The sequence below is a fragment of the Bos taurus genome, chromosome 5, assembly GCF_002263795.3.
Source record: "Bos taurus isolate L1 Dominette 01449 registration number 42190680 breed Hereford chromosome 5, ARS-UCD2.0, whole genome shotgun sequence".
NCBI classification, from domain to species: domain Eukaryota; kingdom Metazoa; phylum Chordata; class Mammalia; order Artiodactyla; family Bovidae; genus Bos; species Bos taurus.
Window position 1 is genome coordinate 44,084,664 of NC_037332.1, and position 27,241 is coordinate 44,111,904.

Genomic DNA, 27,241 nt, shown 5'->3' on the forward strand with positions numbered 1-27,241 from the left:
GTTTGGCTTTGCATTTACGTAATGACCAAAGATGCTGGGCATCCCTTCATGTACTTACTGCTAAGTCGCTTCAGTCGTGTCCGACTCTGTGTGACCCCATAGACGGCAGCCCACCAGGCTCCCCCGTCCCTGGGATTCTCCAGGCAAGAACACTGGAGTGGGTTGCCATTTCCTTCTCCAATGCATGAAAGTGAAAAGTGAAAGTGAAGTCGCTCAGTCATGTCCGACTCTTAGTGACCCCATGGACTGCAGCCTACCAGGCTCCTCTGTCCATGGGATTTTCCAGGCACGAGTACTGGAGTGGGGTGCCATTGCCTTCTCCGCATATACTTACTAGCCATTTGTATTTCTTTGGATAAATGTCAATTTAATCCTTTGTTCATTCAAAAACTGGGTTGTTCTTGTTATTTTGATTATAAGGATTCTTTGCATACTTATGGAAGATCTTACTTTAAGCCAAAACAGAAATAAGACCTGACAAAGGGCTAGATCGACTCATGATTATGTATTTTAAACTCTTGTATTCATCCATGCATAAAGTCCGAATTACCTCTATGAACTTTAGCTTTATGAATACATTCTTAGGGGCTAATCTAATGGAATAATGGAGGGATGATCTCCCATGTCAGGGTTCAAGTAGAATGGGACTTTCCCGTTGTTTTTTCTGATCTATCCCCAAGCCTACCCCACACTGTGGGCACTGGGCTAGCAGTAGGGTAAAGTTGAATGATGCCTGGCATAACTAGAAGTGCCATCTTCAACACCCCCAACCAGATCCCCTGGCAGAAATTTCAGACCACAGAGAGTTTTGCATACCTCCATAATGTTTATAAATACCACAACCTAAAAAAATAAAGCAATAAGGTAAAAAAGTAACCAGTCCACCAAGGCAGATAGATTAAAAGTATCTTAAAGTACTAGTGCCTAGTTATCACTCTCCAGAAGGTAAAGAATCTGCATTAGGCACAGGCATAGCTTCCATTTTTAGGAACTTGTAACATATTAGTATCATGTTTTCCAAAATACTTTCCTACTTACTGTTGTTCCTAGGTTGCCAAGATGGGTTAGCCAAAAAGGCCTTAAAAATTAAGTACCACTAGTGTTCAAATTAGATGACTCAGAAGTACAGGGCTGGGATGTCCCTGGTGGTCCAGTGGCTAAGACTCTGTGCTTCCAGGGTAGGGGCCTTGGGTTTGATCCGCGGTCAGGAAACTAGATCCCTTATGCTAAAACTAACACCCAGCACAGTCAGGGGAAAAAAAAAAAAGTAGAGGACTCACCATGTGGATTTGAACAAGACAGCCTGAGAGAGAAGGTAGAGAAAGCAGGGGTAGTGTACGAAATTGCTGCATAGATGCATCCTGTGTGTCTTTGGAACATGCACAAGGGATTGAATATTATTCTATGTGAAAACTAATGACACTGCGGTAGTTAGGCAGAACAATACTTCAGATATGATCTTGGCCATCTGAGAGCTTTGGTATGTTACAATGACTGCAAATCAGAGATACATGGTCACAATACTATGGAGATACATTAATCGTAATGAGAGAGTTCCACGGGCTTCAAGACAAAGAAACCCAAGAGGCGGAAACAGCATATGCAGACTACATTTATTCAGTGCTTACTGGACACTGGGCACATCAGATACAAAAGAGCTGGGATGGGGGAGGTAAAAATTTAATATACATGTTAATTTTATGACTAATTCTAACTACTAGGGGAAGTACAAAATTTGTATAAGTTATACTTTATAATGAAATTTCAATGCCTGTCAAAAGGATAAGCTATACATACAATGCAATAAAAATGTTTTAAAATTGTGCTTAACATCACAGAACTACTCCAAAATGGGTTGGTAAAATACCTATACACCATTCATTCTTATTATACACATATATTTCACATTAAAGATTGCTGGTAAAGTACAAATACTTTGACCCCATTGCTGAAAAATCTATGGTCGACAACTATATACAAACTTCCTCTTAGAAACACATGGCATCTGTAGTCCATCTCTCCTTTAAAGCCCACCTTATTTTCAGCTTAGCTTACTATCAAGTTGTCTTCAGAACTGTTTATATTTCTTTTGTCTGATCATCTTCTTCCAATTTCCTGATTTCATTTTTTAAACAATTTATGGTTTCACGACTTGCTTTTAATCTCTCTTTAAGCTCTGCAATTTCAAAGCTTGTTTTTTTTTTTGCAGCTTCTAATTTTTCTCTGGTTTTCACTTCAAGTTCTGCAACTAAAGAAAACAGACTGTTACTAATTTATTCCATTTTTCTCATATGTCCGAGATATGTCACAGAGTAATAAACGTGACATTCCGTTAAGGTCAATGTTTCCATGATGAAATGCAAACAACTTAAGATATGTAACTTTAAACACAGAAGGGTGGGTGAGAAAGTTTGAACTCTCAAGAGAGGATCTAAGATGTTTTCTATCACAAAGAATAAAATTCGGGCCACTAGTATTTTAATTCACACTTAAGATTTTAAGACATAATGCCCTTGTTTTTCTCTATTTACATATTAATCTGGAAATTAGGGAGTATATAGTCCAAGAGACTTCCAACTAATAAAATTTCACTAAAAAGAGGATTCTTAAGTTTATGTGTAGGTAAAAGTTACATAAACAAAATCACACTGGTAAACCTGTTTCTTTTTTCAAAACAGAGTAGTAACTATCTAGGCTTGAATTCTAGCTCTACTAATTGTACCACTCTGAATAAGCTATTGTTTTAATCTCCATGCTCATTTCCTCATTTCTAAAATACAGATTATAACTGCAAACACCTGAGATATTATTTGCTTAAAAGATTTAAAATGAATATCATTTGGCACATAAAAACATATTAAGTACTATTATAACAGAGGAACATTAAATATTTAAAACATTCTAGCTGGCTATGTAACAAATAACTAAAGAAAAATATCATTACTGCAAAATAGACTATATTTATTTAAATATTCCACTTGGATAGTGTAGTACCATGTTTATAGAGAAAAAAATGTCTACTATCACCCAACATTTCCACCTTGTAGACATTTCAGGTAATTGCTGCTGATGACTGTTAAGGCACAGTTGTACTTTTGTTAATGTAAAATGATCACTAGTTGGAAGCAGTATGGATTGAAGGAAAAAAAAGTAAAACCCTTTAAAATCAGAAAGACTTGAGTTCAAATACACCTTTTGTCCCTTACTAGCTGAATGCTGATCTCTCACTTAATTTCTTCTTTCTATATAATATAGTTAAAACTTTGTATTTCACAGAGGATTTAGGATTAAGTAATACATGTAAAAAGCATCCAGCATGTTAAAACACATGTGTTCTTATTTTGCCCACTGCTGGTGACTTTCTTTTTGTGATACATTTTGTAACAGAGCTAAACTTTTACATTGCCAAAACAATCCACATTTTTCTTTGTAATTTTCCATTGCTTTTATTTTTAAAATTATTTTTGAAAATAGGTGGTACATACACCCGATACAAAATTAAAAGGTGGAAAATCGTGTGATAAATTCCTGTAAATAGTAATTGGTAGGTTGAAGAATAACTGTGCTTGTAATTTTGGAAGAATGCCAAGTGACTCTCAGAGGTTCTATTATTAATTTATAATCTCATTAGCATAGTATGTCTGTTTCCCTACTGCATCAACTTTTTGGTCTTAAATAATCTGGAAGGTTAAAAATTATATTTCAGAATAGTTTTAATTTGCACTTCTATTACTTCTGAGATTGATAATCTTTTAATATGGTTAGGGGATATTTCTCCCTTTCTTTCTATGAATTGCCTATTTATCCTTTCCCTTGACTGGCCCCTGCCTTTTAAAAAATTGAGGTATAATTGACATACAACATATGAGTTTCAGGTGTACAACATATGAGTCAATACTTGTATATACTGCATAATGATCAACACAGTAGGTCTGAAGTTAACATCTGTTATCGTATATACAAAAAAGATCTTGACGACCCAGATAATCATGATGGTGTGATGACTCACAAAGAGCCAGACATCCTGGAATGTGAAGTCAAGTGGGCCTTAGAAAGCATCACTATGAACAAAGCTAGTGGAGATGATGGAATTCCAGTGGAGCTATTTCAAATCCTGAAAGATGATGCTGTGAAAGTGCTGCATTCAATATGCCAGCAAATTTGGAAAACTCAGCAGTGGCCACAGGACTGGAAAAGGTCAGCTTTCATTCCAATCCCAAAGAAAGGCAATCCCAAAGAATGCTCAAACTACCACACAATTGCACTCATCTCACACACTATCAAAGTAATGCTCAAAATTCTCCAAGCCAGGCTTCAGCAATATGTGAACCGTGAACTTCCTGATGTTCAAGCTGGTTTTAGAAAAGGCAGAGGAACCAGAGATCAAATTGACAACATCCGCTGGATCATCGAAAAAAAGCAAGAGTTCCAGTTTTAAAAACATCTATTCTGCTTTTTTCTCCTTTGACTGTGTGGATCACAATACACTGTGGAAAATTCTGAAAGACATGGGAATACCAGACCACCTGACCTGCAGCTTGAGAAACCTATACGCAGGTCAGGAAGCAACAGTTAGAACTGGACATGGAACAACAGACTGGTTCCAAATAGGAAAAGGAGTACATCAAGGCTGTATATTGTCACCCTGCTTATTTAACTTATATGCAGAATACATCATGAGAAGCGCTGGGCTGGATGAAGCACAAGCTGGAATCAAGACTGCTGGGAGAAATATCAATAACCTCAGATATGCAGATGACATCACCCTTATGGCCAAAAGTGAAGATGAGCCTCTTGATGAAAGTGAAAGAGGAGAGTGAAAAAGTTGGCTTAAAGCTCAACATTCAGAAAATGAAGATCATGGCATCTGGTCCCATCACTTCATGGGAAATAGATGGGGAAACAGTGGAAACAGTGTCAGACTTTATTTTTTTGGGCTCCAAAATCACTGCAGATGGTGACCACAGCCATGAAATTAAAAGACGCTCACTCCTTGGAAGAAAAGCTATGATCAACATAGATAGCATATTGAAAAGCAGAGACATTACTTTGTCAACAAAGGTCCGTCTAGTCAAGGCTATGGTTTTTCCAGTGGTCATGTTTGGATGTGAGAGTTGGACTATAAAGAAAGCTGAGCGTTGAAGAATTGATGCTTTTGAACTGTGGTGTTGGAGAAGACTCTTGAGAGTCCCTTGGACTGCAAGGAGATCCAACCAGTCCATTCTGAAGGAGATCAGCCCTGGGTGTTCGTTGGAAGGCCTGATGCTAAAGCTGAAACTCCAACATTTTGGCCACCTGATGCAAAGAAATGACTCATTTGAAAAGACCCTGATGCTGGGAAAGATCGAGGGCAGAAGGAGAAGGGGAAGACAGAGGAAGAGATGGCTGGATGGCATCACCGACTCAGTTGACATGGGTTTGGGTGGACTCTGGGAGTTGGTGATGGACAGGGAGGCCTGGTGTGCTGCAGTTCATGGGGTCTCAGGGAGTCGGACAAGACTGAGCGACTGAACTGAACTGAACCATATATAGTTATGAATTTTTTTCTTGTAAGGACAAATTTTAAAATCTACTCTCAGCAACTCTCAAACATGCAATATAATATTATTAACTATAGTCACTATCCTGTAAATCATATCACCTCTTATTTATAACTAGAAGTTTGCACCTTTTTGGCCACGCCTGCCACAACCCCAACCTCTGGCAACCACTAATCTGTTCTCTGTTATTTTTGAGCTTTTGTTTTTAAGCGTCTACACATAAATAAGATTATACTGTATTTGTTTTTTTCTGATTCATTTCACTTAGCATAATGCCCTTGTGGTCCATCCATGTTGATACAAATGGAAAGATTTCTTTTTAATGGCTGAATATTATTCCATTATGTTTGTGTGTGCATGTGTACATATGTATGTATGTATGTGTGTGTATAAAAAACACTTCTTTATCCAGTCGTCTATTGATGGACACTTACGTTGTTTTCCTATCTTGGTTATTGTAAATAATGCTGAAATGAACCAGAGAAGGCAATGTCAACCCACTCCAGTACTCTTGCCTGGAGAATCCCAGGGACCTAGAAGCCTGGTGGGCTGCAGTCCATGGGGTTGCTAGGAGTCAGACATGACTGAGCGACTTCACTTTCACTTTTCACTTTCATTCATTGGAGAAGGAAATGGCAACCCACTCCAGTATTCTTGCCTGGAGAATCCCAAGGATGGTGGAGCCTGGTGGGGTGCCGTCTCTGGGGTCACAGAGAGTCAGACACAACTGCAGTGACTTAGCAGCAGCAGCAGCAGCTGTAATGAAAATGGGGTGTATATTATCTTTTCAAGTTAGTGTTTTTGTTTTCCTTCAGAGCCATATCCAGGAGTGGAATTGATGGATCATATGGTAGTTCTACTTTTATTTTTTTGACAAAACTCCACACTGTTTTCCATAGTGGCTACACCAGTCAACATTGAGTAATGGTTTTCTTTTCTCCACATCCTTGCCAACACTTGTTATTTCTAGTCTTCTTGATATCAGCCATTCTGCTGCTGCTGCTAAGTCGTTTCAGTCATGTTCAACTCTGTGCGACCTCACAGACGGCAGCCCACCAGGCTCCCCCGTCCCTGGGATTCTCCAGGCAAGAACACTGGAGTGGGTTGCCATTTCCTTCTCCAATGCATGAAAGTGAAAAGTGAAAGTGAAGTCGCTCAGTGGTGTCTGACTCTTCTCGACCCCATGGACTGCAGCCTACCAGGCTCCTCCGTCCATGGATTTTCCAGGCAAGAGTACTGGAGTGGGGTGCCAGTGTCTTCTCCGATCAGCCATTCTAACAGGCATCAAATAATACTTTGTGGTTTTGATTTGCATTTCCCGGATGATAAGTGATATTGAACGTATTTTTGATATCTGTTAGCCATCTGCATGTCTTCTTTGAAAAAATATCTATTTAGCTCTTCTGTCCAGTTTTAATTGAACTGTATGCTTTGTTTGGTCATTGAGCTGTATGAGTTCTGTATATATTTTGGAAATTAACTCTTTATCAGATACATGATTTGCAAATATTTTCTCCCATTCAGTAGGTTTCCTTTTAATTTTGTGGTTGGTTTCTTTTGCTCTGAAGCTTTTTAATTACTGGTTATTGGCCTTTTAAAATGATGTGCAGGAGCTCTTTATATACAAAAGAAACAAGTCATCTGTAATAGAAGTACAATATTTCTTTTCATGGCTTGTCTTTAGACTTGGTTGACAATGCAGAAATTTTTACCCCCTTGCTCCCCTTCTCTCTTCATATCAATTAAAAGACATACACAGAGTGAAAGCAAGCTTTCCTGGTGGCTCAATGGTAAAGGCTCTGTCTGCAATGCAGCAGATGTAAGACAGGTAGGTTCAATCCCTGGACTGGGAAGATCCCTTCGAGAAGGAAATGGCAATCCACTCCAATATTCTTGCCTGTGAAATCCCATGGACTTCTGAGCTTCCCTGGTGGCTCAGACGGCAAAGAATCTGCCTGCAATGAGGGAGATCTGGGTTCTATCCCTGTGTTGGGAAGATCCTCTGGGGAGGGCATGGCACCTCACTCTAGTATTCCTGTCTAGAGAACCCGCGTGGACAGAAAAACCTGGTGGGCTAGTCCATGGGACTGCAAAGAATCAGACACAACTGAAGTGACTGAGCACATACGTGGATTTCCAGAGAAGCCTGGCGGGCTAAAGTCCATGGAACCACAAAGAGTTGGACACGACCGAGCGACTAAACAACAGCAGAGTAAAAGGCACATTGACAGAGGCTGGGACACAGACGTAGGAAATAGACAAGAAAGAAAATGCATTACAGTGTCATGAGGTAATTAGGGAGCTATAAAGCAGACAGGATTCATAACAAGGGGAAAGAGTACGTGTGTGTGTGTGTGTGTGTGTGTGTATATATATATCAAGGAATGCTTCTTGGCAGAAGTAAAATCTGAACTGAGTTTTAAAGAATAAAATAAGAATTAGATGAAGTGGGATACAGCAGGCTTTGGAAACAGTACAGAAAGATTTGGGAAACAACAAGGACTTTATGACAGTAACAGGTAGTTTTAAATCTAGTCAGGAAGACTTAATTTAACTCATCTGTTAGAGGACAGCATTCATTATAGATATAGATCTTTGTTCTTTGATTTAGTCACCATACTGTATTTGTGACAAATCGTAAAACTGCCAAGGGTACCATATATTGGAGAAATGGGTTAATTAATGAGGAGATCCTAGAAGAAAACATTTAAAAACTTGTTTTAGCCTGTTCTAGTTTTCTGCTTCCTATATATTAAATGTTTACACATACATTTAAGATATACATGTGCATATATGTGTGTCCGTGTGTGTATGTATGTATGTACACGTGTGCATATGTATGTACGTGTGTGTGTGTGTTCAGTCGTGTCCAACTCTTTGAAATTCCATGGGCTATAGCATATATAAATATATATAAAATTTCTATTTTAAATTCCAAATGAAGCCTCAATTTACAGTAAACTAATCCAAAGAAGAATTATTAGTTTTGCAAAGCAAATGTAATGCACCAGTTAGAAGCACAGGCTTTTTACAAAGAGAAACAACTTATTGGTTAACAGCACAGACTCTGTGTGGGTTTAAATCCTGGCTCTGCTGAGTGATTTGGGGCAAGATCAAAACTCTCTATGCAAAATGGGGTTAACAGTAGTACCTCTCTCTGAGGGCTATCAAGGGAATTCCTAAGGTCTTCCTTTGTGGCTCAGCTGGTAAAGAATCTGCTTGCAATGGAGGAGACCTGGATTCAATCCCTAGGTTGGGAAGATCCCCTGGAGAAGGGAAAGGCTACCCACTCCATTATTCTGGCCTGGAGAATTGCATGGACTATATAGTCCATGAGGTTGCAGAGTCAGACATGACTGAGCAACTTTCACTTCACTTTAGAAATGTAAAGCACTTATCTAGTACATGTAAGCTCTATTAAGTATCCAATATCAGTTTAGTCATTCCTTGTAGAAGCAACTTCTATTAAAAGCTAGACCATTAGTGCTTAAGTCAATTTCTGCAGGTTTCAGTTCAGTTCAGTTGCTTAGTCGTGTCCAAGTCTTTGCGACCCCATGAGTCGTAGCACACCAGGCCTCCCTGTCCATCACCAACTCCCAGAGTTCACCCAGACTCACATCCATCGAGTCAGTGATGCCATCCAGCCATCTCATCCTCTGTCGTCCCCTTCTCCTCCTGTCCCCAATCCCTCCCAGCATCAGAGTCTTTTCCAATGAGTCAACTCTTCGCAAATATCTTTATAAACTTTTAATGTGCTTTATAATGAGCAACCTCTATCCTATTACTCTTATCTACAATGCTTTTAGACCCTAAGTTCTGAGGACTGCCTAGGAGACTGGGCTGTACCACTAACTCATATTAATTGGGCAAGTTTCTTACCAATGTGTGCCTCAGTTTCCTTTTCTAAACGGATTACCTAAAAAAGTTATTATAGATATAAATGAGCTTATACATGTACAGATTAGAAAAGTATAAATGGTAAGTACTCAACAAATCTGATATTATTACCAAATATTGAGTATAATGTTCTCAAACTGGTAAAAGTGCATCTATCTTTTTTTACACCTTTGATTAATATTACCAAATTGCTTTCCTAAAAGGCCTATTCACATAAACAATTCATGAGAACAGTGTTCACCACATCCTTACTAGGTACAACTATGATAGATTTCTTTTGCATATTTGATACAAATATAGCCATCCATTATTACTGGTTTGCATTTTAAAAATTACTAGCAGGGTCAAATATTTTACTTTTTATTTACTAACCATCTTTCTTCTGTCTGTCCACTCCGTTGTCCATTTATAATCTGAAGTTTAAAACTATATTCTATTTTTATTTTAGAGTTTTACAGCTTTTAATCCTTTGTCATATTTTCCAAAAATCTATTTTTTGTTTTTTTGCCCTTTTGAAATGCATAAGTTACATATCTTTTGCAAAAAAATCTTTTTGTCTTTCAATGTAATTTCTTCTAACACTTCAAATTTACAAAGTCTTCCATAGCCAGGATAGACAGTCATTTCTCTAATTTTTTAAACAGGTTAATTGATATAAAAAAAAATTTAGGGACTTCCTTGGTGGTCCAATTGTTAAGACTCTGCACTTCCAATACAAGGGGCACGGGTGTGATCCTTGCTTGGCCATATGCATATGGTATGGAAAAAAAACTCAAAAAACAATTAACTACCATTAATTAAAATGGAATTGATTAAGTGCCATGAAGCAATGATCTAAATTAAGTTTTCTTCTCAAAAGTTATCAACTGTGCCAATACCATTTACAGAATTATCTTTTTATTCCTTATAGACTTGATGCTGTTAAGAAAATAACCTCAAGATAGGTGAAAAGACAGCCTTCAGAATGGGAGAAAATAATAGCAAATGAAGCAACTGACAAACAACTAATCTCAAAAATATACAAGCAACTCCTGCAGCTCAATTCCAGAAAAATAAATGACCCAATCAAAAAATGGGCCAAAGAACTAAATAGACATTTCTCCAAAGAAGACATACAGATGGCTAACAAACACATGAAAAGATGCTCAACATCACTCATTATGAGAGAAATGCAAATCAAAACCACAATGAGGTACCATTTCACGCCAGTCAGAATGGCTGCTATCCAAAAGTCTACAAGCAATAAATGCTGGAGAGGGTGTGAAGAAAAGGGAACCCTCCTACACTGTTGGTGGGAATGCAAACTAGTACAGCCACTATGGAGAAGAGTGTGGAGATTCCTTAAAAAACTGGAAATAGAACTGCCTTATGACCCAGCAATCCCACTACTGGGCATACACACCAAGGAAACCAGAAGTGAAAGAGACACATGTACCCCAATGTTCATCACAGCACTGTTTGTAATAGCCAGGACATGGAAGCAACCTAGATGTCCATCAGCAGATGAATGGATAAGAAAGCTGTGGTACATATACACAATGGAGTATTATTCAGCCATTAAAAAGAATACATTTGAATCAGTTCTGATGAGGTGGATGAAACTGGAGCCTATAATACAGAGTGAAGGCAGAAAGAAAAACACCAATACACTATACTAACACATATATATGGAATTTAGAAAGATGGTAACAATAACCCTGTATGCGAGACAGCAAAAGAGACACAGATGTATAGAACAGTCTTTTGGACTCTGTGGAAGAGGGAGAGGGTGGGATGATTTGGGAAAATGGCACTGAAACATGTATAATATCATATATGAAACGAATCCCCAGTCCAGGTTCGATGCAGGATACAGGATGCTTGGGGCTGGTGCACTGGGATGACCCAGAGGGATGGTACGGGGAGGGAGGTGGGAGGGGTTTCAGGATGGGGAACACGTGTACACCTGTGGTGGATTCATGTTGATGTATGGCAAAACCAATACAATATTGTAATTAGCCTCCAATTAAAATAAATAAATTTGTATTTAAAAAAAAAGAAAATAACCTCAAGATAATACAAAAAGTGCAGTTTACTAATAAAAACTGCCCAAGGTTGGGGCTTCCCTGGTGGCCCAGTGGTTAATTCAGCTGCCGATGCAGGGGACACATGTAGACCCCTAGTATGGGAAGAGTCCACATGCAGTGGGGCAACTAAGCACATGCTCCACAGCTACTGAGGCTGTGCTCTACAGCCTCTGCTCCCCAACAAGAGAAGCCACTGCAATGGGAAGTCCATGCACTGCAATGAAAAGTAACCTCCACTTGCTGGAATTAGAGAAGGACTTCCTGCAGCAACAAAGACCCAGTGCAGCCAAAAATAAATTTGAAACATGGACCAAGGAGTCTAACATGTGCGCGAGTCAGGGGCTCTGCACAAAAGCCAGGCGTGCAGGGAGATGGGGGTTGGAGTGGATCATGCCTGGGGGGTCTCAGGGCACGCCAGTTGGCGAAGCAAGCGTTCAGGGTGAGCGGTGATAATGTCAGCCACCCACCCACCTTGAAAAAATAAACTAAATAAATTAAAAAAAGAAACTTTCCAAGGTTATAAAGCTCCACATATAAGCTTTAATATAGCAAAAGTAGTTTGTGGAAAAGTCTTTTTATAAAACACATTTGTTTTTACCGTTACACACATATGAATTAATGATATTAGTCTTGTTGAAAACACGGAAATGCAGGCACTTGAATTTTAAAAGAGAATTTTCCTCTATGAATATGAAATGGGAGAAAGATTTATAATGAAGAGAAAATGACCATTAACAAATTAAAACAGCATATTACTGTGCTTTTTACCTTTTCGAAGTGATCATATACATTTCTGTTTTATGTTCACAAAAAAGTAGGCCATATTTTCAGATGTAGAAAATGAAGCATAAATCCTTTTAATGAGTGTGATTTGAAATTTTAAATGACTGCTGCTGCTGCTGCTGCTGCTGCTAAGTCGCTTCAGTCGTGTCCGACTCTGCGACCCCATAGACGGCAGCCCAGGCTTCCCCGTCTCTGGGATTCTCCAGGCAAGAACACTGGAGTGGGTTGCCATAACGACTACCAAGTGGCAATTTTAATCAGTATTCAGATCACTTAACTCCCAGTCATGGGTTTCATGAAAACACAAACAAAACACTCCTATAACCATTAATGGTTAAACAGCCATCTCTTTCCCCAGCACTGGATCACTTCTTTCAGCCTACACCTACACTTACTGGTCTACTTCCCCCGGAAAACACTGGCCTCTGGACCCCAAATCCTGCTGTTCCTACTGCTTCAAGAGCTACTTTCCCTTTACAGGTCAAACTCTAAGACAGGCTTATCCATAGCACCTGTCTCCAGTGTCTCATCTCATTCTCTCTGGATCCACTTCAACTGATGTTCTGTCCTTACTATTCTCCTTCAACTGCCCCGCTGAGGTCCGTGAAAAGGAATTTCACGTTGCCATCGCCTATTTCTTGGCTCTTATCTTACTTGGTGTATAAGAGGTACACAGCTAACAACTACTTCCTGATGAACCTTCTTCACTTGGCTCTAGGGTATTATGTGCACCTAGCTTTACTCCCTCCACACTCATGTTTATCTTTTTTTTTTTAACTAATTTCCTTAGCCGTTCATCTCCTTAATCTCTAAATTTTGGGAAAGCCTAGGGCTCAGTCCTTGAACCTCTGTTTATCTTCACTTACCCTATTGATGATACCATATGGCCTCACAATTTATAAATCCACCTATATGCCCAGACCCTTCCTTGAATACCAGACTTTGAGTACAATTCCCTTCTCAACATCTCCACTTAAATGTCTTACAGGCATTTCACACCCATCATGTCCAAACTTACTCCTAATCGTTCCCCTCAAAGCTGCCCCTCCCAGACTTCCTATCTCTATGAAAAGCAACAATAATTTTTTGTTTGTTTGTTTCCTTCTTTGGGCTCCAAACCTTAAGAGTCATGCTTTGTACTAACACACCTCCTTCTCTCACATCTTACTAAACCATCAGCAATCCTATTGTATCTATCTTTAAAACAGAACCTCCATTGCTGTCCCATTGGTACTACTCACAACTCTATCACATCTGGACAATTGCAACAACCTCCTAACTACTCTGCTTCTACTCTTTCTGCTTTATAGTCTACACTCAACATAGCAACCAGGGTGATTGACCTTTTGTAAATGTTACTCTTATAATGTCACTCTGCTGCTCAAAACCCACAAAAAAACTTCACATCTCCTTCCGTTTAAAAATCTAAAGTCCTTATAAGTTACCCCTAAGACCCTGTTTGACCTGGTCCTCTATTAACTTACTTCTTTGGCCTCGTCTCCCACTCCGTGTTCCCTCTACTCCAGTCACACTGGCTTTTCTGTTGTTCCTTGGATACGCCAAGCCTGCTCTTACCTCAGGGCTCCTGCCCTTGCTGCCTCTCTACACATAACATCCCTCCCTCATGCAGCTGCATGGCTCATTTCCCCACTCCTTTTGTTATTTGCTCGAATGCCACAATTTCAGAAAGCATTCTCTGACCTGATACTTAAAACTCTAACAATCTCCTTGCACCAGAAGCACTCCCTCACCTGCTCTAGGTTTCTCCATGCCATCCAATCACTACCTAATGTTTTATTGTTCTATTTATTGAATATTTCTCTTCCTTCCACTAGAATGTAAGCTCCATGAGGATAGGGCTTTTGTCTGGTTTAGACACTGCTTTATCTTCTGAACCTAGAACAATGCTTGGCATAGTACAGATGCTCAATATATACTGGAAACAAATAAATGAAAGATCAAAGGAACACCTGAATAAATGTCAACATGGGGTTGGTAAACAGGTTTCATCTTGAATGACAAATGCAAATGATTGATACAGCTGCATGAAATGCTGTGTAGAGAGAAAGAGACGCTAACCACAGTACACTAAAGTATAATGTTCTGCAAGGTTCTTCACACCAATCGTTAGCAAAGACTAGTACATACAGAAAATGATTGAGTGATAGGTTAAGCGAGATTAATGACAAGCTACACTTAAATGGAATTAGTGAATAAAAGACAAACAATATTTCAGAGTGTGTGAGCAGCTGTCTTTTACCTTTTTGAAAGTTGGCCTATTCTGAGAACTATTTAAAACATCCTTCTTATTTGTTCTTTAGTAATACATATTTTGTTTCCTCCTAAAAATTTTACCTATACATAATAAAAAAATTTAATAGTCACTTATCATACAATCCTTTCACCATCACTGAATACATTTTTCAGTTCAGTTCAATCGCTCAGTGTGTCCAACTCTTTGTGACCCCATGAATCGCAGCACGCCAGGCCTCCCTGTCCATCACCAACTCCCAGAGTTCACCCAAACTCACGTCCATCGAGTTGGTGATGCCATCTAGCCATCTCATCCTCTGTCATCCCCTTCTCCTCCTGCCCCCAATCCCTCCCAGCATCAGAGTCTTTTCCAATGAGTCAACTCTTCGCATGAGGTGGCCAAAGTACTGGAGTTTCAGCTTTAGCATCATTCCTTCCAAAGTATTATCACTCAGGATTAATTATAAACTCATGGCACTTACATTCTGTTTCATGCTTATAGGCTCCTAAGGTAAGCTGACGAGATGTTGTCAATAATTGTTGCATCATTGCTGTTGGGTCTTGAAATATCTAATGGGACAGAATGGAAAAAAAAAGCCCTGTAACTTCAACATCTACAAATTGAAAATGCTTTAAAAACTCTCATTATAAAATCTTACCATTTCATCATAAAACTCTGAAACCACTGTTTTTTTCCCCAGCATTGCATTGGTGTCTGACTGAAACAGCTTTAATAAATGATACAGTGTTACCTGTGAAACAAAAACAGATACGACATCCATGGATGGTTTTTATCATCATCATGTGAGATTATCCTTTCTCTAACTGATTTACAGTTACAGAAATAACTACTAAAGTAAAGCAGTAAACCTATCAAATTCAGGATCCTCTCACAACTACAACTTACAGCGGCAGATCATCCAAACTCTGACTGTACTTTTATTTTCCTATTAGGTATTAACATCTATCCATTATCTATTCAATATGTATGCTACAAAGAGGGTAAGTAAAGACTGGCTACAAACCATTCCAGAGAGTGACTATATATAAAAACAATACAAGATACAGCTATGCAAATTAAACTGGGAAATCACTAAGACAAAAAGTCTTTTACTTATACATATGAAATTTGCTTAACTGTGACAGATAAGGTTTACAAATTCACTGTGAGGAAAAAAGATTTGATTTCAAAAGGAACGATCAATACTAAAATACTCAAGTTTTAGAGGACAAGTTAATTTCTCTGGTGTAATATTAATTATAAGATTATAACATAAGTAGCATAATAAACGAAAAGTTAGCCACTGATAATTCACTTTGGCAAGAGCAACCTCTCTTCAAAATACTTGGAAACATATAATAAGACATCAATGGAAAAGCTTTGCAGCACAAGGTATGATTATTTGAACAAAACAAATTCTAGCAGGTAAAACATCAAGGGTTCATGCTGAAGTTGGAGAAGCAACTGAGAGGACTTGAAGAATTTTCCCAAAAAGTCAGCTAAAATCATCATAAAAAGCAGGCATCATATTTAAAGATAATTTGACAATTTCTAGGATGACAGAAAGCAGATGAGACTACAACAATAAATAAACCATAATAGGGAAATCCATAACCAAAAAACTTAGGGAAGAAAACTACATCAGAGGTGAGAGACGGTGGCCCCAGTGGAGCCCGAGAGAGACTGGAAGCTCAAAGATGGCAGGTGTAGAAATCAAGAATGCTTTGGGTGGCTGGGTTGGTTAATCTTCCTTCTTCTCCTTTTACTTACAGACAAGATAGCATATCCTCCTGTGGATCCTAGAATTCTTCACCCAATCAATCAAGTATGAAGTAAAAATAAAGATATTTTTAGAGAGCATTTACTCTGAAAATTTATTTCTTAAGCATCCTTTCTGAAGAAATTCCTCCAGCAAAATGAAAAAAAGAAAGAAATATGAAGATAAAGGATCATGTGTCATCCTCAGGAGCTGGGAGGCACTATCTAAAATTGAAAAATCCAAACTTAGGGATTTAAATACATCAGATACAAGGGAGTTAATTCCTAGAGGAACTGAAAACAGTAACTGTCATTTTCCTGAAGAAGGGGTCAGAAATGGGGTAACTTCTATGTTATGGGGTTAAATTATATCCCCCCAAAGATAGTGAAGAATCTATACTTATCCTCAGTACCTGTGAATGTGACCATATTTGCAAACAGAGTCTTCGTAGATGTAATCAAGTTAAGATGAAGTCACAGTGGGGGGCGGGGGGCGCCCCCTAGCCCAATATGACTGATATCCTCATAAAAAGGGAAGAGACGCAGAGATGGGGAGGGAGAGACAGCCATGTGACAGTGGAGGCAGAGACTGGAGTTATGCTGCCACAGCCAAGGAACGCCTGGGGCTACCACAAATTAGAGGAGGCAAGAAAAGATCCTCCCCTAGAGGCTTTGGAGAGAGCATGGCCAACACTTTCAAACTGGACTTCTAGTCTCCAGAACCAAGAGAATAAACGGTTGTTTTCACCCATTCAGTTTGTGATACTGTTATGGCAGCCATAGAAACCTAATACAGGAAGCTTGCACATTTTATTTTTTAATCTTTTTAAAAACTATATATTATGTGTTTTATAATTTGAGCAGTATTGAAAACTACATCATAAAACTGTCCTTTGCCAAACTTATTCAGATTTTGCAAGGCATTCATGCAGATACCACGGAGAAGGCGATGGCACCCCACTCCAGTACTCTTGCCTGGAAAATCCCATGGACGGAGGAGCCTGGTAGGCTGCAGTCCATGGTGTTGTGAAGAGTCAGATATGACTGAGCGACTTCACTTTTCACTTTCATGCATTGGAGAAGGAAATGGCAACCCACTCCAGTGTTCTTGCCTGGAGAATCCCAGGGACGGGGGAACCTGGTGGGCTGCTGTCTATGGGGTCACACAGAGTCGGGCACGACTGAAGCAACTTAGCAGCATGCAGATACAGACAATGAAAAATTTCAAGACATATGTCTCTAATTTACACTGATGCTTGAAGATTCTTAGAGCAATGAAAATGCCTATACCTGCTGGCAATATTTCTAGGAATAAAACTCCAATATTAGTATTTTACTTTTACAAACAATCATTCCTTTTACATAGTGGCTTGACCTGTAATAGCTTACCAGATAATGGAAGCAAATCACAAGTTACCCATGTCTTTCTTTTATAATTTAAATAAATCTTCATATGACTTATTTTCTATAAGAGTCAACTGAAAAACTATAATAGTTCCATTACACTGAAAGAACACGAGAATAGTTTGGAGTGGATAATATTCAGGTTCATGTAGATCTACATGAAAACCTATCAATACATCAATCACTGCAGAAGTGCAAAAGAATGTATTACCTTCCCTTCCCAAGAGTAGACTTTGAGGACTGTCTCATAATGAGGTTACATGATATAATGATTTCTTTCAGAGATGTATTTTCCAAGGAGGGGCAGGGAGGTGAGATGGGGGAGACAGATGAGGCGGCAGACAGGTAAAGCAGCACATTTTCAAAATAAAATGAATTCAAAGCAACCTTACAAAGTTAACAAGAACCTCAGCTCTAATAACATTAACAATTTCTCCCTCTCCCCTATCTCAGTATCTGCCATATTCTGTGCTCTATATTCCCAAATAGACTATTTTGATCAAGGATAGGTAGTGTCTGATCTTTGTATCCTGCCCTCTGAGAAGTATCTTGCAAATATATTTAATAATTTTTTGCCAAATAGAGCATCTGTGAGAGTATCTCAGAAAGACAAGACTGGTAGGAGATGCCAAAACATTACCACATGGAAGATATTTAAGTAACCATTTAGATGGCTCTTCAGGAGAAAAATAAAAACAAACTAATCTATGAATAGTTATCAGGAAAAAGTTCAAGGAAGCTTAATTTAAAGTAGAACTTTCTGAAAACCAAAACTTCTCCAAATCTGAACAGGATGTTTCACTTCATGATGGAAGCTAGTCTTCTTTTCTTACTATGCTGGAGGGGCTAAAGGAAACTTCTCTGGAGTGGTCTACGTCAACTGGTCCTAAATCTTACTGTGCATCAAAATTACCTGGGGGTGCTGGCCTCTCTCCAAACCTATGGATCACCATCCAGAGAATGGGGACTAGGTGTCTGAACTTCTAAAAAAATACCTCAGGCATTTCTGGCATAGTTAGTTAGGAACTAATTCTATCACTGGCCCAGGTGCTATTCAACTCCTTTACAAGCACAGTTTTACAAATGTAATCAGATAATTAAAGTGTAAATGTTTGGTGCTGAAGGAATGAACTCAATCTGTCAAGAAGAAAATTGATGATGATGAATGTTAAAACCCTGAAAGTGGAGTTAAACACTGACCATACAAATGTGCAATGAAATAGCCTGAGTTGTAACTCTTTGTGTTTAACAATACAACAGGCTTAGTGGTTTTAGTCAAAAGAGTAAAGGAAAGAGTATGACATCTGAATGCAAATATACAGGTTCAAAAACTAGCTCTACCACAATTAACTGTATTTTTGAGCACAAGACTTTATCTCTGAGCCTTAGTATCCTCATCTCTAAAAAAAAGGATCTCACCAACCTCACCAAGTTGCTGAGGGCTAAAAGTGAAAACTTTTGGGACTTTTTACATTAGCTAGCAACAATCGGAAGAAGAGAGCAAATGATGAAAAAGTCAGTAGTTATAATAAGGAATCTTGAATAAGATAAAGCTGCTAGTACTGATGACAGTATGAAAAGTAAAAAGGCATTCTAGGGTTTTTAACTAAAAAAACTGGACACTCCCATTTCAGAGACTGTATGGACTCAATTTGTTTATTACTAATAACCAAAAAATACTAATGAATTTTAGACATTTTTTTGCTGTAGTAATCATATAATTTCCATGATTTCTTTCAAATAACTGTTTGTATTGTATTCCTTCTTTTTATACTTAGAAAATAAAAGATTTTTGAAAGGCACTTTAAAAAAGAAAAACATTAATGCATGGCAAGATATAGCAAGACATAAACTTATATAAACTATACCTGAATAAAAAAACGTCAACATACAGCTTGTATATGTTGTCTAATGTACTATTACATTTTCACAATTACTAAAAAAAATCCATTTTATATCTACAAAGAGTAACATTACTCACAGGTCTTTCATTAGGATCAATGAAAAATATTTTGATGATTATTTCAAATTCACCCCATCCTGTTTCAGTAATCTCATATGGAGGCTTAGTAACAACTAAAAGAAAGAAAAAAGAAAACAATTAGGAATTTTAAATTGCTGATACAGTTCCCTAGTTCTTTTATATTTTGTATGTTATGAATCACAGAACTACTGTACCTCTTAAAGGATTGCCATAGCTTTCATGTAATTTAAATTGGATTTTCTTCACATATGCTGACATATCCTAAAACAGAGAATTAATTAGTTCTGCCATCTACATATAAAAATTAGGAGGGAAATATATTGAACATATGTACTAATTTTATAGACAAGAAATGCCTAAGAAATATGAATTACAACCTGGAGGTTTGTTTTTTATTTTAAACAAAGGAAGCTTGTGCCAGATTCTTTCATAATTCATCATATATATAAATATATATGTCTCTATTCACTTGTGTTGCAAATCTTATGTTTATGTACCTCTGAGTATTGTTTGATATATCTCTGCTGACAACATCCAAAATCGATTCTGATTTTTCCATAAAAACAAATACATTTTTCCATGTGGTAGTAGAATGTATCATTACTTCATTTTATTGCTTAATAATATTTCACTGTATGAATACACCATATTTTATTTATTCACTTATCAGTTTGGAGACATTTGGGCAATTATGAATAATGTCACTGAATATTTACACACAAGTTTTTGTGTGGACTTTCAAAGTTTTTTGTCTTTTAATTTTGTTTAATACATGATAGTATAAATGCTGAAGAAGAAACATTATCAAGCTTAATTGGTTTCACCATTTTAATTCAGTCTTTTGGTGAAATATACCAAGAAAAGATACATAGAAATCAAAGGTCAACTAGAATCTTCTTTGCCCTTGAAATTAAGATAACTTTGGGTGGCATCACTACTTGCTGTGCTGTATTTTGCTCAATTTCAGCTCCAGCAGCCTACATTCAACTAGTCACCTTTAAATTGTGGCTGCACTGAGTTCTATGTGGGCGTCCCTGGTGGTGCTAGTGGTAAAGAACCTGCCTGCCAGTGCAGGAGATAAGAGATGTGGGTTCGATCCTTATGCGGAAGATCCCCTGGAGAAGGACATGGCGACCCACTCTGGTATTCTTGCCTGAAGAATCCCACAGACAGAGGAGCCTGGACAGCTACAGTCCATAGGGCTGCAAAGAGTCGGACACGACAGAATCAAGTTAGCATGCACGCACTGAGCTGAGTCACTATAAACGGTCCTACATGGCAGTTTAATGTGTGGCATATTGTGTTTTGTTTACTTCTAAATTGGTCATCTCTTAATTTATTAAACATGACTGAACACAGTGTGGGGTTACATGGGAAGACTACCCTTAAAACTGACTCTATAAAGTTATTTTGAATAGTTACTAGATTACTTCACAAAATGTGCCCTCTCCTTGATAAAGTATAAGTCCAAAATTCTTCTCGATTACATGTGGTAAAAATATTTGAAGCAGGATATCTTTATCATTATCAAGCTATGAATCTATCCTGTGGTTTTTGGCACCATTTTCAACTTTTCAGAAGTTAACATCTCTTCATGATGCCTCTAAATGCTTTTTCAGATGTTTCCAGATGGTAACAAATAATTACAATGATAATATAAATTCTCACTTGCGTTATTGCTTCCACTATATTGGATCAGTAACAGCTGACATACAGAATGAAGGGTTTTAAACAGAGGAATATTTATTCATTCAGTACCTACTGAATACCTACTATGTAGTGACTACATTCCAGGCATTAGAGATTCAGCCACAAAACCAAACTACCAGCAGCCAGATTATGTAGCAGTTTTGTCTTTCACCTTCTCTGATTATCAAATTACAACTTAAATTTGTCATTCCTGAAACATGTGATTATACACTAGGCTACCTTAAGAGGTGGTGATTAGAAGACATACTATGTATACTATGTTTACAGGACAGTTCTTGCTACCATTGTTGTTATTTAATCGCTAAGTTGTGTCCAGCTCTTTTGCGACCCTACAGACCACAGCCTGCCAGGCTCCTCTATCCATGGGCTTTCCTAGGCAAGAATACTGGAGTGGGTTGCCAATTCCTTCCCACGGAATCTTCCTGACCCAGGGACTGAACCCACCTCCTCTGCATTAGCAGGTGAATTCTTAACCACTGAGCCAGCAGGGAAGCTCATAACTTAATTTTAATTAGAAAACAGTTTTGGAAAACTGAGTTCTACTAACAAGTATACAAAGATGACAGCTCTTACTTTATTCTTTCAACTTTTGGGGTAACATTCTACAATGGGCAATTTTTTTTACCTTTTTTTTAAAAAAAACTTTTTATTCTCTACTGCAGTAAAGCTGACTAGCAATACTATGACAGTTTCAGGTGAACAGTGAAAGGACTCAGCCATACATATACATGTACCCATTCTCCTCAAACTCCCCTCCCAATAACATTCAGCAGAGTTCCATGCACTACACAGTAGGACCCTGGTTATCCTACAATGGGACAATTTTATTATCAGTTACTATAAAATGATACTACAATTTATCTTCAAGCAAAACAAACCATAGCTTCAAAAAGGTTTTAGGAAAAATAAATATTTACCTCATTTCTATATGGTTTTACATATACTGTCCACTGATGGGTGTGCCCATCTTCTTCTCTTTTCTTTCCAAAATATCGAGCAACATTACCATAAACTATTGGTTTAACGATAGTAACACCCTAAAAGAAAAACAATTTCAACATAAATTAACGTATCATTACCCAAATAAACAGAAGGAAAGCTTTGAAAGCCTGATTAAAGAAATGGCAGGCAGCCTAACAACCTAGGTTTGCATATACCATGGATTTCCCTTAAAAATCAATTCCAGACAATTAGCCTCATCTGGTCCCATCACTTCATGGGAAATAGATGGGGAAATAGTGGAAACAGTGTCAGACTTTATTTTTCTGGGCTCCAAAATCACTGCAGATGGTGACTGCAGGCATGAAATTAAAAGACACTTACTCCTTGGAAGGAAAGTTATGACCAACCTAGATAGCACATTACTTTGCCAACAAAGGTTCGTCTAGTCAAGGCTATGGTTTTTCCTGTGGTCATGTATGGATGTGAGAGTTGGACTGTGAAGAAAGCTGAGAACCGAAGAATTGATGCTTTTGAACTGTGGTGTTGGAGAAGACTCTTCAGAGTCCCTTGGACTGCAAAGAGATCCAACCAGTCCATTCTGAAGGAGATCAGCCCTGGGATTTCTTTGGAAGGAATGATGCTAAAGCTGAAACTCCAGTACTTTGGCCACCTCATGCGAAGAGTTGACTCATTGGAAAAGACTTTGATGCTGGGAGGGATTGGGGGCAGGAGGAGAAGGGGACAACAGAGGATGGATGGCTGGATGGCATCACGGACTCAATGGACTTGAGTCTGAGTGAACTCCGGGAGTTGGTGATGGACAGGGAGGCCTGGTGTGCTGTAATTCATGGGGTCTCAAAGAGTCAGACAGGACTGAGTGACTGAATTGAACTGAACTAAACATCACAGTAATTACAATGTTCCCACTTTGAAAACATCTATTTAATTCATATTACTTTGAGACTTTCTATTTTTGCTTTTTTTTTTTAATAAAGAAACAGAAAAGTTTCTTTATTTACAAACTTTAAAGAACAACCAGCAATTAATAGTCACTAACTTTGATTGTCATCACCTGATGGTAATGTCCTTATTAATCAGCTTACAGCAGGGTTTTCCAAAGCACAGTACAAAAATTAAAGGCAGTTTGGAAGAGAATTTTTTGGTAGAATAAGGGAAGCATTTTCTTTTTATTACTTGTGCTTAATCTATATTAGAAAAACCAAAACTACAACTAGCAATTCAAATCACAATTTCAAGAATAATGCTTAGGAAGGGACTTTAAAAATTAGATTTAAACAAACAAGTTAAATATTACATTTGAATTCAGATAATGGCAGAGGCACTTGGAGGACTCAAGCTTGATAAACACTTGACTGATGGCATGTTTGCTACATTTGTGCACAGTTCTGTGATACATGTACATGTTTCTGCGCACATCTTAGAACTATAAAGGCAGATTCTGATGAAAAGGAGAGAGAAAAAAATTTCAGGAGAAAATGCTGAATGTTGCACATGAATTTGAGACTAACTGTTGAATAGTAGGAATGTACCTGAAGGTCAAGACCAAGATATATCATATGTAAAAAGTGTTGGGCCAATGTAATCAAGAAGTAATAAGAAGAGGAAGAGCGCTGAACAAATAGAAAACCTTTTTCTTTCGTTTTTTTTTTTCAAACTTGTTATTCTGTATTGTATAGCCGATTAACAATGTTGTGATAGTTTCAGGTGAACAGCAAAGGGACTCAGCCATACATACACATATATCCATTCTCCCCCAAACTCCCCTCCTATGCAGGCTGCAAAAGTGGCACCTGCTATACAGTAGGTTGGTCATAAAGAGAAAAACTTCATTGTGACTAGGTAATCCTCAAATAAATTCAATACCTATTAGCCTAAAATTAATTCAGAAGGCAAGCAGTTTGTATGGGAATTAAAAAAAACTCACAGCAAGTGCACTTTTGGGGCACACAAAGATAGGGCCTCACCTTTAAGGACTGAACGAATAAACACAAAGGAGCACTGACAAGGTGAGTAGGTAACAGATTCCACAGCGCCAGTGCTGACAGGAACTTGTAGAGTTCTTAAAATATTTAAAGGGCTTTCATTTGCCAGTGGACTTTCTACTTATCTAAATTGGAAAAAGGTGCTTACAAGATCAGGTGATAATCAGCAAGGAGAAGAAACAAGTCCCTAATTTTAAGTTTTAAATGACTAACTCACATCCATTTTTGGTGGAAAAGCATTTGAGGACTACAAGTCTAATCTCCTTACTTCATTTTGGACTTAAAACAGACTTTTAGAACCTAACATGATTACAAATTGAGAAAGCTCTGTAAGTTCTCTGAAAGCTAATTTTATAATCCTCTTTTCTGTTTTCTCTTTTTTCCCTTATTTTTTATTATTATTTTTCAATCTTTTTATAATCCTCCTTTCTGTAGTACTTTCTTATCATTCCAAAATCTGGCCCCAAAGCAGAGAGAAAATATGTTTATGAAACTCCTGCTACTATAAATTTTACCTGGCCATCTCTTTCCCCTTCCATTTAATTTCAGTAGCTTTTGAAACTTTCAAAGAGCTCTCACATTATAAGAAACATTAAAGCACTGTGTATGACAACTGCATATACAGCATAAATTTATATGAACAATATGATGTGGAGAAGGATTCTTAAAACCTAGAGCAACTAGATTGGTGCAAAAATTGGGTGGTTTCTTTTTGAAAAAATTTTTCTTTCTGTGGTAAATAAAAATCTGAAGGGGGTAAAAACCAATGTTATATCAGGAACCAGCCAGTCATGACATAAAAAGTTAATGTGCCAGGTAAGTGGGAGGGAAATTTGTCACGGTGTCAAACATCATGTTAAGCTCGATTATAACTTTAATTACCAACTAAGAAACTAACGTACTTAATGTTGCCTATGTGCCAGGCATCTTCTCTGCTTGATTAATTAGTATCCTGGCCGTAGCCTTGAAGCTTTATGAACACTACTAACTTGGGGAAGTCTTCGGAACTTTTCTATCCGCCAGCTCTATCGTTATCACACTTGTAAATACTGGGAGTAACATTGCTTTTTAAGGCTGCAATAGGGGCTGAGAGAATCCGATAAAGCATTCACCCACGTGCTTCCTTAGCACGGAATCGGCTGTTGTTATCCCACAATAGGTGGGTGCCCCCCCGACCCCGATTTACAGGTGACCTGGGTTGGCAGCGGATGAACACCAAGCCAGGATCTGCCAGCCCTCCAAGTGGCTTCTTCCTTGGCGACGACGTCCATCTCTCCCCCAGGCACCAAGGATTATGTCAGTTTATTTTGGCTGGGATGGAAGGAAGGGGGTTACACCTGAAGTTGGGGCCCAATGAAACCACGATTTTCCCTTTGGGGCTCTGAGTCGCCGTCCTCCTAAAAACCCCGGTTTCAGCCTGAGGCAAGAAGGAGCGAGAGGGAACAAGCTGACCCTCCCCAGGCCGCGCTAGAAAGACCCGGGACTAGAAAGATAGTCCGTGAGGGGAGGCACCGGCCGCGCACTGACCTTCACTCTCCCGCCGGAGTCAGGCCCAAATTCGGCCATTCTCTTGAACATATTGTCTTACGGTAGAAGCCGCCGCCGCCAGGGAAAGAGACCGGGGCCGGCGGGCTCGCCGCTCCCTCAGAGACCCCACTCCTCCCGCGCGGGCCCAGGAGGAGGGTTTCTAGTGGAAGGAGGACGAGTCAGCGGGACTCCGGTCGCCTAGGAAGCGCCAACTCCTCGCCGCTGACGGCGTCCCGGAAACCCATTCAGCTCCGCTCTCGGTGAAGTCGGATCTGGAGTGGGCGGCAGCGGCGACGTTGTGCGCAGGCGCGACAAGCTCTCTTACACTGCGCACGCGCAGGGCCGTTGCGGTGGGGTGTCGCTGGACCAATCCCTGTTGCCAGTGTCAGAGGAAGCCGGGAATTTCCAGTCAACATGTCGCCGGCCCAGACCACTTGGCTTCGCAATGACAGAAAAACTGGCTGTTGGAGGTGATATATTGCCATCGCCAAAGCATTACAGTTCTGAAATTATGTTCATGAAATCTCGTCTACTCACCACTTTTCTTTGCGTTCAACTAGCCGTCTCAGGGGAGAAGGCAATGGCACCCCACTCCAATGGTACTCTTGCTTGGAAAATCCCATGGACGGAGGAGCCTGGTGGGCTGCAGTCCATGGGGTCGCTAAGAGTCGGACACAACTCAGCGACTTCACTTTCACTTTTCACTTTCATGCATTGGAGAAGGAAATGGCAACCCACTCCAGTGTTCTTGCCTGGAGAATCCAGGGACCGGGGAGCCTGGTGGGCTGCCGTCTATGGGGTCGCACAGAGTCGGACGCGACTGAAGCGACTTAGCAGCAGCAGCAAGCGTCTCAGGGGACGACAGAGGATGAGATGGTTGGATGGCATCACCGACTCAATGGATATCAGTTTGAGTAAACTCCAGGAGTTGGTGATGGACAGGGAGGCCTGGCGTGCTGCAGTTCTTGGGGTCGCAAAGAGTCGGACACGACTGAGCGACTGAACTGAGCAGTCTCAGACTTCCATGGTTGCATCGATAATTTATTTTTTATTATATTTTATTTATTATTTATTTAAATTTATTTATTTTTATTGTTTATTATAATTTATTTACTGTCTTCTTCATCTCTTTCCTTCCTTCTTCTGCTCAGTTTCGATTCTAAGATCCCTAACGTGACAACAGACCTCCCCTCCTTTGTCCCTCCTGTGGTACTAACTACTTGGCAAGTTTTGTTGTTTGTTGTTCAGTCGCTCAGTCATGACTGACTCTATGCCATGGCATGGGGTGGCATACACCAGGTTTCCCTGTCCTTCACTATTTCCTGGAGTTTGCTCAAACGTCTGTCCATTGAATCGATGATGCCATCCAACCA

General features: G+C 39.0%; 1 protein-coding gene across 2 annotated transcripts; it reads right to left on the reverse strand.

Annotated features, from left to right (window-relative positions):
- Window positions 1–1,595: 1,595 nt before the first annotated feature.
- On the reverse strand, window positions 1,596–26,187 carry YEATS4 (YEATS domain containing 4). Of its 2 annotated transcripts, XR_009494421.1 has the most exons (8): window positions 25,869–26,147; window positions 22,314–22,433; window positions 19,881–19,947; window positions 19,684–19,778; window positions 15,199–15,291; window positions 15,022–15,109; window positions 5,975–6,296; window positions 2,192–2,248 (listed from the first exon to the last, which is right to left on the reverse strand). XR_009494421.1 is itself a non-coding variant. In NM_001076365.2 (7 exon segments), coding segments are annotated over 7 exon segments (684 nt in total). In that variant the 5' UTR covers window positions 25,920–26,187; the 3' UTR covers window positions 1,596–2,078.
- Window positions 26,188–27,241: the final 1,054 nt, after the last annotated feature.